The sequence below is a fragment of the Mastigoproctus giganteus genome, chromosome 1 (genome assembly GCF_048544385.1).
Source record: "Mastigoproctus giganteus isolate SK-2022 chromosome 1, ASM4854438v1, whole genome shotgun sequence".
NCBI lineage: Eukaryota > Metazoa > Arthropoda > Arachnida > Uropygi > Thelyphonidae > Mastigoproctus > Mastigoproctus giganteus.
The window spans coordinates 173886845-173900867 of record NC_143575.1 but is presented as its reverse complement, the minus strand read 5'-3'; the positions used below and the strand labels follow the sequence as shown (position 1 = coordinate 173900867).

General features: G+C 35.1%; 1 protein-coding gene across 1 annotated transcript in view; it reads left to right on the top strand.

Moving 5' to 3' along the window:
- LOC150091272 (solute carrier family 67 member A2-like) overlaps positions 1-13502 on the top strand; it is a 53658-nt gene extending 40156 nt beyond the window's left edge. Inside the window, exon 6 of the mRNA XM_090389901.1 lies at positions 12835-13502. Coding sequence (XP_090246027.1) covers positions 12835-13502 — 668 coding nt within the window. The remainder of the gene's footprint in view (positions 1-12834) is intronic.
- Positions 13503-14023: the final 521 nt, after the last annotated feature.

Below are 14023 nucleotides of genomic sequence, written 5' to 3'. Positions count from 1 at the left end.
GGACGCTTCCTTTTCACACCTTCTTTTAAGTATTTTACTAATTTTTAGGGAATAAAGCACAATTACAAAATGAGGAGGCACGCTTGATACACATAAACAAAGCTGCGCCCGTGTAGCAACTGAATAAACAACACCGTAAAGGCCGAGATACACTATTAACACCTCACATTTTACAAAAGCACATTTCTTGGGGTTACTACCATAAAACAATTTCCAGTTGCATTTCTGCTAGTGGAATCTGTTATAAGCTGGTAGTAAACTCCATCTAATTGCATTTGCGATTATATCGATAGCTGGAATTGTGTTTGTTTTTACGTTATTATGGTGAAATGTGTTTCCCCTTCACTGATGTAAAAAACATAAATACATTTTCAGAATCTTCTCTTCATTCCTATCGTGTTGCATTTGGTTGGGGTGATTCTGTGTTCGACTGCCATTTCTTGTAAACACAAAGGCGAATCGTGCATAAGCGAATTCGGTTCGTGTTATATAAGATATCGTTCCCCTATTTATAAATCGTGTATGATCGAATTCGTGTAATGTAAACACGTGTTATACGAGGACCGACTGTAAATAATAAAGCCATTCAAGATAAGAATGTTGTATATCATAATTGGCTTGCATCCAAATCTCTAGCTTCGTTTTCTGCCTGCATTAAAGCTTGCAACACTTGTAAAACAGTTATTAATCAATCCAAACTGAACGTTGAATGGGCTAAGAGTAGAAAACATTCTTTCTCTTCAAATGTTGAGCGTTGCGTTCCTTTGCCAAGGCTGTTGGCAGCATATTTCCACCTCTGTTAAATTCTGATGGTTCTATTCTACTGCATCCTCAGCTAAAGATATAGCTAACTTTCTACCATTCTACTCTTTTTATAACTCTTCAAAATCACCATATCCAGCAAATTCCACTCAATGCTTTCTGTGGTCTTCTGATAGAAGGATGTTAAGAATTTTGAACATGCTTGACGCCAATAAAGCTCCAGGTCCTGATGGTGTTTTTCTGCTTATTCTTGAAATCTGTATCCCTGTTCTGTGTTGTCTTTTTATAGTTTCTTATTCCAGTGGAGTTTTTCCTTCTGCTTGGAAATTTGCTCATACTCAGGAACACAATGTCCAGTTCCTATAAAGGGTGACAAATCCCTTCTTCCAATTATCATCCCATTGCACTTACCTCTACTTCTTCCAAAGTAATTCTCTTAAATTGTCTAGGAATCCCATCTGATCAGTGATCACTAGTATGGATTACTTCAGTATCAGTCAACTGGTGATATATTGAGTTATGTTATCCCTCTTTGGACAAATTGAATGGAAAACATGAGTGAAAATGAAGCAGTTGCTCTTGAAATTTGAGACTTTTGATCATGTTTAACATAAAGATATTCTAAACAAGCACCTATATTATGGATTGCTAACTGTTTTTTTCTCTCTGACTGATCACTGCAAGTGATAGTAGATGGCTTTCTGTCTTCTAACTTCTACACTAATTCTGGTTTTCCCAAGGGTTCAGTTCTTTCTCCCACCCTTTTCCTCTTATGTTAATGCCCTTCCACTAACTGCAAATCTTACAAGTAGTTTTGCTGATGATAGTACACTACATTCCACCTTCCAATTTGAGAAACCTTTTCCTGTACAAAAACGGCTTCAGCTTCTCGATCATCCTCCATTAAGTCTCTAAATGGTGATCTCTATGTAATTCTTCAATGGAGCTAAGAAAATTTAGTTAACTTTAATCCTTCTAAAACTCAGTGCTGCTTTATTTCTCACAAATATAGTCTTCTGCTCCTTTTCGCAGCTTTGACAACACTCTCATTTCTGGATGAGATAACATATCTCTACTAGAAATTGTTCTAACTTCTAATCTCTCAGGGCATAAGCACATCACAAATATTGCTTCTTCTGCATACAAAAAACTGAGTTTTCTTTTTTGCTCTTAGCATTACTTTTCTTCTGAAAAACTATTCACTTTGTACAAATCTCAAATCTGTCCAAACACAGAATATTGCTTCCGCATCTGGGATGGTTCCCCCAAAACCTCTCTCAAACTTCTAGACTCCATTTAAAAGGGGACAATCAGGTAAATTAATGACCCATCTCTTACAAAGTATCTCCACTCTCTGTCTCATAGATATTTGGTTTTTGTTGCTTGCCTTTCCTATAGTTACTACAATGGGCACTGGTCTTCTGAACTGACATTTGTAATTCTCCCACTTTCTTCCAAACCAGAATGAACATGTGCTACAACCAGTCAGTGTTCATTCACTGTCCAGCTCCAAACTCATAGAATCAACTTTTCCTCTTCCTCATTTATTCCCTTATATTGCTATTTTCTGGAACAACCTTCCTTCATATGCATTTCACAAAACAATCCACAGAAATTCAAATGTAATGTCAACAACTATCTTCTGTTTCTCAGCCTACAACCCATACATGGTAGTAAGTACTATAAGTTCAAATTCCTCTTTTTGTTTTGGGGTTTCATAACACACACACCCCTCTCTTAAATTATGCTAAGAGCATGCACACTCCACTTTTTTCACAACACTGAAATCAAAATACACTGATTGCTAACAATACAAAATGCACAATTTGCCAATTCTGGTGCTGTACATTTTCCTTTAATTAATGCATGTATACATGCACACACAAAAAATACATTTGCAATGGAGGATAAAAAAAAAATCAACTATTGTACGTGAAATTTTTCATACATAATAACAAAATCACTAGGTTTAGTTTCTGCTGTCATAATGTCATTCAGCTCAATGTGTAAAGCTAAGCTGTATGTTAAAACAAGAGCTACAGTCACTGACGACATAGCAAATCATGAGGTATTGGGCAAGGATTAATGATTCTCCCCACACACACAATAAATGACAGAAAAACATTAAAAAAATTTTAAGCAATTTAAAATTTAGTCATTCTAAAAATCTTTCTTTGCTTTTCCTGCAACTAAATTGTTGTAGTTTGTTTTTTTAGCTTGAGCTCGTTGGTGCTGTAGGCATGTGCAGGCATTCAGTGTACATATTTAGCATTAGCATTAGTAGAGGCATATGATACAAGAAAGCAAGCTTATGCAGCATCAGCCAAAAAAAAAAAAAAAAAACCCACTCCCATTTCTCCCTTCCGTTCGTTCGAAATACCTGTCCAGCTGAGCCTTAAATTTATTTAGGCTATTAACTTCCACAACAAGGGATGGAAGTCTGTTCCACCAACCAACTACCCGCTGGCTAAAGGCAAATTTCCACACATCTATCTTACATCTGTCTTTACTCAATTTGAATTTATGCCCTCTCAGGTGATTATTCTGAGCAAGAGGAAGAATCCCATTGGCATTGAGCATGCTCAAACCATTCAAGGCTTTATACGCCTCTATCAGATCACCTTGCTGGTGCCTAGTCTCCAGACACTGTAATTTGCAAAACTTAAACCTTTCTTCATAAGAGCAACCCTTTGTTCCATTCACTAATCTTGTTGCCCTTCTCTGTACTCGTTCCAGCAGCTCTACATCCTTCTTGAAATGAGGCCTCCAGACCTGTATACAGTACTCAAGGTGTGGCATGACCATTGCCTTATACAAGGGAATAATCACTTCCTTATCCCTGCTAGAAAAATTCCTGTATATGATTGACAAGACACCATGAGCTACTCTTGCAGCCCGTCTGCACTGCGCAGAGAACTTTATATCTGCCTGCACAATTACCCCCAGGTCCTTTTCATTCTCTACCACTGTCAATGTAGTACCACAGAGTTGATATGTTGTTCTCGGGTTACTGTTTCCCATATGTAGTACTTTACATTTTTCAATGTTAAACTTCATTTGTCACCTCTCAGCCCATCTGTTCAACCTTTCCAGATCCTGTTGCAGCAGCATAGCATCAGTAGTGTCCTTAACAACCCTGCCAACCTTTCTATCGTCTGCAAACTTGGACATTAAGCTTGATATACCATCATCAATATCATTTATAAATACAGAAAACAACAATGGACCCAACACTGAACCCTGAGCAACTCCACTAATAACAGTAGTCCATGATGAGCAGTGTCCATTGATTACCACTCTCTGTCTTCTCGCCCTCAACCATCCCTTTATCCATTGCAGCAATTTGTCTCCAATGCCACACTGCTCCAATTTGTGCAGCAGTCTTCCTATTGCAACAGTATCAAAAGCCTTTCTAAGATCCAAATATATAATATCAGAGTTATTCCCTGCATCCAGTTCTTTTGTGACTGCATCATAGTATCCATTCAAATTGGTCAGCAAGACTTTCCCTTAACAAAACCATGCTGTGTCCAAGCTATAACTTGTCTAGATGATCCTGCAGTGCTTCTTTAACCAGTGCCTCCATTAATTTTCCTGGAACAGAAGTTAAACTCACAGGTCTACAATTACTTGTGTCAGCCTTTGATCCTCCTTTGTGAATTGGGGTCACATTTGCACATCTCCAGTCTATGGGTACCTCCCCCGAGTCCAAAGAAGCTCTCATAATTATGGCTAAGGGTTTGCTTACTTCCTTTGCTGCCTCCTTTAATATAACTGGATAGATCCCATCCACCCCGTGTGCCTTTTTTATGTTTATCCTCAACAATTTCTTCTCTACTTTCCTCTCAGTTATTACAAAATCATCTAGCTCACTGCCAGAGTTTACTTTACCTCTGGCCGACCGGGCTAGCCGGGTGGGTAAAGTGCCTGCCTGGCAACCCAAAGGTTGCGGGTTTGAATCCCGCCTCGGGCTTGGATCAAAGTACTGCAAAAACCGTGGGAGGTGCATTATGGCCACAGAAGCCGATGCGCCAACAACTACCAAAAAAAAAAAAAAAAAACTTCACCTCTGGCATTCCCCTTCCTGAATAAATCCTCATGTGTGAATGTAGATGCAAAATACTTGTTTAGTTTGTTAGCCACCTGAGCAGGATCCTCAACTGTTGAACCATCAATATCCAGTGGACCAATCTGATTCATCCCTTTCCTTCTAGAGTTTACATAGGCAAACTCTTTTCTGTTTTTCTTTGCATCCTTTGCCAAGGATTTCTCATAATCTGCCTTTGCCTGCCTAATCTTCTTTGTGACTTGGTTACAGACCAGCTTATATCTATCATAGGCTTCCATGTCACCCATTAATTTATATGTATCCCATGCATTTTTCTTCTCTACCATATGTCTCGTTGGAAATAAGTTTCACTAAATATATACACGTTTCTGAATTTATAGCTACATCTAAAGGTATCACTTGCATGTGTAACTGGTTCTCTGTTTGATACTGTTTTCTTTTTCTTCCAACAGTCAATGTGACAGGTTCTATATGATCTTCATACTTTCATGTCTTTTTAACACAGTGCTCATGTATTTCCAGTCTGCCCTGCTGAAAATAATTAGCATGCAAAGTGTAGTTCTTAGATTTAGTTGTACCAACAAATTCCACTTTTGTATTTCACCACCTCTCCTTTTGACCCTGGTAAGCTTGCTACAACAGATCCAAAATTCATACTAATAGATGCCAAGAAACTCTTATACCATTTGCTAATAAATTGATTTTTACTGACCAGCCAAAAGAGATGAAACAGAGGAGAGTGGCCAGGTAGGCAGTATTAAAAATGCTATAAGCACCTCAGAAAATGATGGGGAATAATGAGTCAACTAGAGACAAAAAAAAAAGGTTGTTAGACTGAAGTTTGATCTTTAAACTGATGACCTAGGCAGCTTAAATAGTATCTGGACAGTTTAAAGCAAAAATTTAATCACTAAAAGAAATTGGTGTTTCTTGGTTAGTAATATATTTCAGGTTTGATTGAAAAAGTTTAAAAATATATTCGAATTCATGGAGCATTAAAATGTATAGAACGTGGAATCACCGTTTATTTTTATCAAGATGGTTTTCATTTGGATTGAGTGAAGGGAACATCACATAATTTTGATTTGGGGTGAGGGGTGGTGATTCTGTTCCTCATGTTTAAAACCATGAGGAAGAGAATCACCAAATCACAAACATTCAGAAGCATTGGGATTCTCTGTCTTGGACAGTCAAGAGGGCTTAAACAGAAATTACAGTCCTTTCAATAGATATTCATGTTGGGAAACAGTTTGGGTAGAGTTTGTACCATAAACATTCATTGCATGTCTTTTGTGGTGAATTGTCATTCTGAGTACAGTTATACAATTGGTATTACTTTTCTGAAAATTGTGAATAATCCCATTTTTGTTTCTGTATTTTTTTTTTTTTTATTTATTTATTTTTTTTTTATCTAAAAAAAAAAAAAAAGGTTTTTCAGTTGTATGAAATATGCAAATACCAGTAAAGTGTTAAGTATTTTGTGATATTTTTTTCAGTAGCACAAAAGAACCAATTGTTTGATAGAGAGTTGCACTATATTCATTGCAATAAGAATTTTACCTTGGTGAAATCTATTAATTCAGTTGAGCCTTATATGGGGATGCATTGGGTGTAAAGCCAGCAACCAGAAGCCTTTTTGATGGATGTGCATTTCTTTATTAATGGTGTACATTTATTATAATTTTCTGCTGCAAAATTCCCATGACTATGTGTAGCTTTTGTTTCTTTATTAAAATCCATGGCCATGCAATATTATCAGAATCTAAGCCAGATTTGTTTTTTAACTTAGAAAGAGACCCCCATTATTCTTAAATGAAGCACATGGATTTTCAATGTGTATGACATAGATCAGAAAGCAGAATGTGTATATTATTGTGAAGCGGGATGTGGCAACACTATTTTCCAAACATTTATGGAATCATTACTGTAGAATCAACATTTATCTCTCACGGATGGCAAGCATATTGCAGAATTGAAGAATTTCTTAGTAAAAACTATTATTGTGTAATGATCAGCCATTACAAAAGTTCTCAACAGATTTTTTAGAGTACCTTTGTAGAAGTTTAAAGTCAATTTCAAGAAAAATTAACAGAACCAGCGTTGAAATGCATCCTGTCCATATCGATGAATTTCTATGGAGGGAACAATATGGTCACAGTTTTCATGGCTTGTTTTTGAATATTCTTTCTGTTATTTTGGGAATGAAATCCAATTTGATTTAAAGATTGTATATTTGGTAAATTTTAACTTTATATATTTAAATCATTTTCATTAAATGACACAACAAGTGTTAGTCTTTTCATTAAAGCCTAATATTTGTTATCATTAGTAGGTACATTATTCATAAGTTTATTATTTTCTTTGTTTCTCTATTTGTAATTCCTATTCAGTTTCTTTTTTGCAATCAGCTTGAACTATATGATCATACTATAAGTATAAAATTTTTGTGGCAATGGTTGGACAACTGCATTGAATTTAGTTTTGTATTAAAAAGTAATGCATCTAAGGGACAGAACTTTTCATTAAAGCTTAACATTTTTGTCTTCTTGGAAATGACTGTAAATGCTTAATTTTGAGAGGAACAGAATTACCCTTTTCCTCCCTTCCTCACTTTTAATCAAGATTATTCGATGTTCCCTTCACTATATCTAAATGCAAAGCTTCTTGGTGATTACATGTTGTGATTCCATTTTATATATATTTTAATTTTTCACGACTTTTGAATATTTTAATGTATTTAAACTATTTAATGAAAACATACGTTGCCACTAACTGGGAAGCATGAATTTCTTTAACAGATTACATTTTATGTGCTAAATGGCTAATCTCTGTTGAAGCTACTCAAATGGTGAGCTTAAAAATAAAGGTTCAGCTTTTCTCAAGATTTAGATCAACATTGGATAAATGGTCAACATCATATAGGCAGTAAAAACCAACTTATTAGTAATAGTATTGGCCATTTAGTACAAGGATGCCACAGGCTTTTGCTGCACTGGCAAAAAAAAAAAAAAAAAAAAAACCAACAACAACTTGCAGGCTAAAAGAAAACTATGTACAGTCTAATCTAATCCTCAAGCCCTGTAATTTGAATTCATGACCTTTAGTTCTGAAATTCTTTAGAACAGTGAGAATTCCACCTTCATACATTTTAATAGTCCCTCTCAGAGTCTTATAAACCTCAGTCAGGTCAACATTGGGATGCCTGGTTGCCAAGCTCTGTAGCCCACATAATTGAAGTCTTTTCTCATGTGGTTGTCCTTTTGCTGATCTCACTGTTCAAGTTGTTTGTCTTGCATAGGGTACGTGTCTGTTTCTCTGGTCAGTTTATTATTTGGTATTATTTTCTCTGTTATTCTTCATAGCATTTGTAATACCACCCACCTGGCCAGCTCTCCTCTATTTCATCTCTTTTGGTTGGTCAGGTAAGTAAGTGTCTTACAAAATTTATTGTAATAGAAGTTACTGGAATGCATCTTATCATCCTGCAAGCATTCTGCATCACTCAGATGAGAAAGTGTAGATCCTTGCCTATTGCAATACGTAACTGTAAATCATTCAGTAGTATAATCAGCCACCTAGAAAATTAAAATTATCCATCAAAACTGGAAAATTAACGTCATTTTGTTCATATCCATGAGACCTTGATATTTGCAAGAGCATCTTGTTTTGGAATTAATGTATGCTGCTTTTATGGATACTTTAATTCCAAAGGTTCATTTAATCTTTTAATTCCTGAGCTTATTTCATTACCCACTCTGAAGATTCTAGTTGATTTGTATTAGCATTGCAGAAATTTTAGAAGTTTCTGATTCCTCTTCTTTTAATTCACATCACTATTTTCTTTTGGATGCACCTGATTCAGATTCCATTGTCAAGATTTCATTCAGATTTCATGATCTCTTTTAAAACCAGATATCACTCTTTAAGTAAATTTAATTTCTCACATTTTTCTAAAATTCTTAAATGTGCAAGTTGACTAAATATGTTGCCCTTGTGGTGACACAGTGGTTATGATCATAGCTTTTCCACAAGGTTTGGGTTTGATCCCAAAAAAATAGATGAAATTCTTATGGAATTTTCTAATATCATGGTCAGATTTATTGGTCTCAGGTGAGGGTTTTTGTCTGGAACTCAGTTTCTTCATCAAGCAAATAAGCAAACACAGACACCACTATATATGTCTGAGTGCTTTAATTGCCTTAGCACTACCCAAACATTCATTATTACAACATTAAAAAATATGCTAAAGTTTTACTGTAAAAAGTGGCAAGGTCAGTGAAGTTATTGGATTCCTTTACAAGGCTCATAGAAATCAAAACTGAGGCATAGACAAAGGGAATAATGTGACAAATTTACAGTGTGAAGCTTTAATTGTGTAGATGAATCAGTTCTTGTTGCCTGTTTATAGCAATGTATACAGTAGAATAATTTTTATATTACTATAATTATTTTAATCAAAACACTGTATACAGAGTGTTTTAGTTAAAATGCACCTATGTCTCCATCTTTGCTCACTTTTAGGCTTAGGGTCTTTGTCATATGGAGATTTTTTTTGTCATATTTGGACTGCAGTTTTTGAATTTGATGTTAAAATTGGAGATACAGCACAGCCACACTTGTACAGCTGCCATGGTTAAACATACATACTGAACAGCAAACATCTTATACAATCATCCTCCATCCCCAAATAAAATTGGCGTAGCCTGTTTACTGGTAGTGTTATTAAACTAAACTCCATGATGGGGGGAACAACTTTCCTATTGAGAAAAAAGAAACAGATGATTAGGCAAAATTTAAATTTAGAAACTGTAAAATTGAAATGGTAACACTAAAGTGTAATTTTAATATTAAATTCAAACGTTTAAAAAAGCAAATAACTCGTGGATAAATGATGCAAGGAAATACTTTTTCCTGCATCTTTCAACAACAGGGGGATTCTCAATCATTCACTCTTTCTCCCATTGCCAAAAAGTGACTATAGAGTTCTACTTTTAAATTTATCTTCACTCTATGACCACCGTAGTACGCAATTTATTCCTGTGATCTACAACACTCTGCCTGAAGGTAAACTTGATTATGTGAAACCCTCTGTTTCTTTCTAAAATTTTATATTTGTGTCCTCTGATTCTTGTTTCTCCTTCCATCGATAAAAATACTCTCCGTCATTCATTTTAATGACCCCTTTCAGGGATTGCACCTCATTCAGGTTCCCAGAGATGTTTAGTTGCCAAGCTTTGCATCTCTCTCTGCTTACTTTAAAGGCTTTGTTAATTGAGATGTCCAATGGCTTTATTTGGTTAAGGCATCCTGAAATTACAATTAACTCCATGTTTAATTTAACCTTTTTTGTTATCTCTTATGTGTGTTCTAAAAAGAGCTAGTTTTTTTACACAGTGTGGCAATTGGAAAACGAGACTGATGTTATAAGTTCTGGTGCTGCCATCTAATAGAAATAAATATGAAATGAAAAACTGATTGTTCTTCAAGCATCGCAGTCAGTGTCAACGGAAATCACTGCCATTTCAGAACGTATTGTGAGCTGAACTGCGTGTCTCTCCTGTGTCTGCGTTTTGGAGGGACAATGGAACAAAGAGCAAACATCAGGTTTTGTGTTTGACTCGGCAAAAGTGCCATGAAAACAGTTCAAATGATGAAGTCTTGTGCATGTGTGTTTGAGTGGTATAAACTCAAGTGTTGCATAAGTTCATGGAAGAGAATCACTGAAAGACAGCAAACATCCAGCCGCAGCAAAAATGGTTTGAATGCCAGAGTTGATTCAAAAAGTGCAGGAAATCGTTACCCATGATTGATGTGCAATGCTCTGAGTGATTTCAGAACATCTGTGCATTAATAAGGAAATAATTCGACAATAAAAAACCCAGGATGAAGAAATTGAAAGTTTGCGCATGGGTTGTTCCACATTCATTAACAGATGGTCAACAACAGGCATGAGTGAAACCTGCAGAGAGCTCATTGAAGCTGCTGAAAGCAAACTCAGCTTCTTGAATTCGATTGTTACTGGTGATGAGATGTGATGTTTTCAGTTATAACCTTGCAAAGAAGCAACAAAGTGCAGACTCTACCAAAAGCCAAAAAAGTTTGTCAAGAAAGGCCAAAAATCAAAACCATGCTCATCGCTTTCTACGATAGCAAGGAAATTGTGTACAAAGATTTTGTGCCCAATGACCATAGTGTTACTGCTGTCTACTATCTGGATGTTTTGAAATGTTTGTGCAGAGAATCCATTGAGTGTGGCCTCAGCATGGAGAAGATGGCAGTTGGTTCTTCATGCACGACAACGCACCAAGCCACAAGATTCTCATTGTTTGAAACTTTTTGGCTACCACAAAGTCTGCGTACTGTCGCACTTGCCAGACTTAGTCCCGTGCCACTTCTTTTTATTCCAGAAGCACAAGGTTACATTGAAAGGCTGTTATTTTGATGATGTTGACACCATCAAAGAACTTTGACAAGAACATTGAACACTATACCAGTCATGGCCTTCTACCAGTCATTCCGGTTGCTTCGTGATCATTCATGTAGTGTATGGATGTGGGAGGAAGTTATTTTGAATAAACCAAGGCTAGTTTACTCATATATGGGATCATTATTTATTTTATTTTTTTCTAGAATCAGTCTCGTTTTCTAATTGCTGCACTATGTAGAAGATCACCTGGATGTTTCGACCATACTCTACCCACAGTGAGAGATTAAAAATATTGCTGCATGCTTCTCATATATCTTTGGACCCTAAGATGCATGGCAGTTTAGGCAACATTTTCCAGAAAATATTGCATCTTATGGTTGAGAAAATGTGATAATGAAGCAGTCTGATTTTTCACTGTTCCCTTGTGGTTTGAATGGTGTTTAAACTGTAAATATTATTGGAAAATACCTATTCAACTCTGCTATTTCTGCTTGATTTATTTGTTGATGATATGGATGGCTGATTTCTTTAGCAGGTAATCTGGAACTGCTCACATCCTGAAATTGGCATGAGTTAGTCAAGCTTTACTGATATGGTCCACTCGAAGAGTGTCATTTGCTCTATGCAGTTCAGTACAGTATAATACTGTAGGATTGCAGAGGTATATTTTTTTCTGGTAGTATGCTTTACTTGCATTTGATTTCAATCATAGTAAAGAATAAAAGTTTCATTTGATTTTGGTTACTGCATTGTTGCAGTAATCAGGTCATTATTGCTTAAATGTGAGTTTTATTTCCATGCACTGCTTCACTATTTGCTTAGAAAAAATATATTGTTCACAGTTCTGGCTTCTATGTGCTAATAGAGGCCACTGACTAGTTGATGAGAAGCCACTAAGTTTGAAACAGCTGTCCTGGAAGTGTCTCATTTTTAAACTTATAGAAGTTTGGACTACAAATTCATTGAACATGATTACAGCCACACCAGTCTGGGAATGTTATTGCTACACCTTGTATGTTATCTCATATATCATAAATATTATATATGTGATAACATATAATATATTAAACTATGAAAACCTATTAGATAATAATATGACTGTAAGTAAATGCTTCATTATTAGAATTTTTGCAAAATAGGACAGAACCTTAAAAGTGCACTACACTACACTAAATGAATTTTATTCACTTTCCAGAATTAGGCTTGGTATAATATATAACATGTTTGTTTCTCTGTAAAATAAAAAAAAAATAAAATAAATTATATATATTTTATTATACATAAAAAGGTATTTAAGTGCATACATGCTAGTATTTGTTTTTATCATGCATTTACATTTGTTAACCCTTCTCCATTAGCTACACTAGTCATAAAACTTACTATAGTTTAATTCAAACACTTGAATTGCAGGCCATATAATACAGGTTATGTCTCTTCTATGCATATAAAATTATTTTATATATATATATGTGTGTGTGTGTGTGTGTGTGTGTGTGTGTGTGTGTGTGTGTGTGTGTGTGTGTGTGTGTGTGTGTGTGTGTGTGTGTTTGCTATTCAATGTCTTTCTTAATTTCAGGTATTGTTTTGGTATTTGTTCCTGAAGCTCCTCCACTGCCGGCAGACTTACAGCAAGCAAAAGATCCACATGAAATGCTGTTCTTCAATTCTTCGTGTTGGGCAGATAACTGGGATTTATTTGTTATAAGATTTTTTTTAAGTTTTGCTGTTCTGATCTTTAGGAATGATTTGTCCCTTATATTGTCTGAAAACCTAAATTTATCATCAAGAACTATTGGATATATCATATCTTTTCAAGGAGCTGTTAGTGGATTATCAGGATTTCTTGTTGGCTATGTGGCTAAGCTCTATCAGAATAATTCTCTAATGCTTTATCATGCAAGTATTCTTCAAGCAGTAGCCCTTATAGGATTATTATTTGCATATAATATTTGTATACTTCTAATATTTTTAGTTCCACTTGGTTTTAGTAGTGCAGTTTTAAGAGTGTGTATAATAAGTATAATGGTAAATTGTTGTAGGAAGAACGAAAGAGGAACTGTAGTGGGAGTGGGTCAGAGTATAATTTCACTTGCTCGGATGATATCACCACTTGTAGCCAGTACAGCTCAACAGTATGTGATGCATGGACCTACCATTATATCACTCTGGAGTTCTGTGACTGGTATTTGTTTGGTGTCTTTTTCAAGACAGAAAGGGAAATTAAAAGGTGATAAAATTGAATAAAGACTCAAATTTCTCAACTTTCCTTTGTGGTATGGATTTCCTATTCTTATTTAAGAAATAGTATATTAAGATAAAACAGACAGCAGAGAATTAAAACAATGTGCAAATGTTATGATAAAAATAAATTATTAGGAAAGCCAATAGGCTTTTAACAATAATTATTGTTTTGGGCTGTGATACAGTGTTAGATAGTAAGACTTGTAAGTAAAATTGACATATCCAAAATAATATTCACTTGAATATTTTGTAGTAACAATTAAATTTGGAAAGAAATTTGCTTCATTATTCAAAGGGTAAAAAAATTTTCAAATAGAATTTCATAAATAAGAATGGTTGCATTGCCACTGTAATAAAATACATATTCTAAACATTTGTTTATGCAACTTCTGGGTTGTTAAATAATCAAATATTTCATATATTTCAATTATACTTGTAGTTCATCTTTCAGCTCATTTCAGCATAATAATAATCAAAGCAGTCAATAACAAAAGCCTCAATATGTACTTAAACAGTAGCTGAAA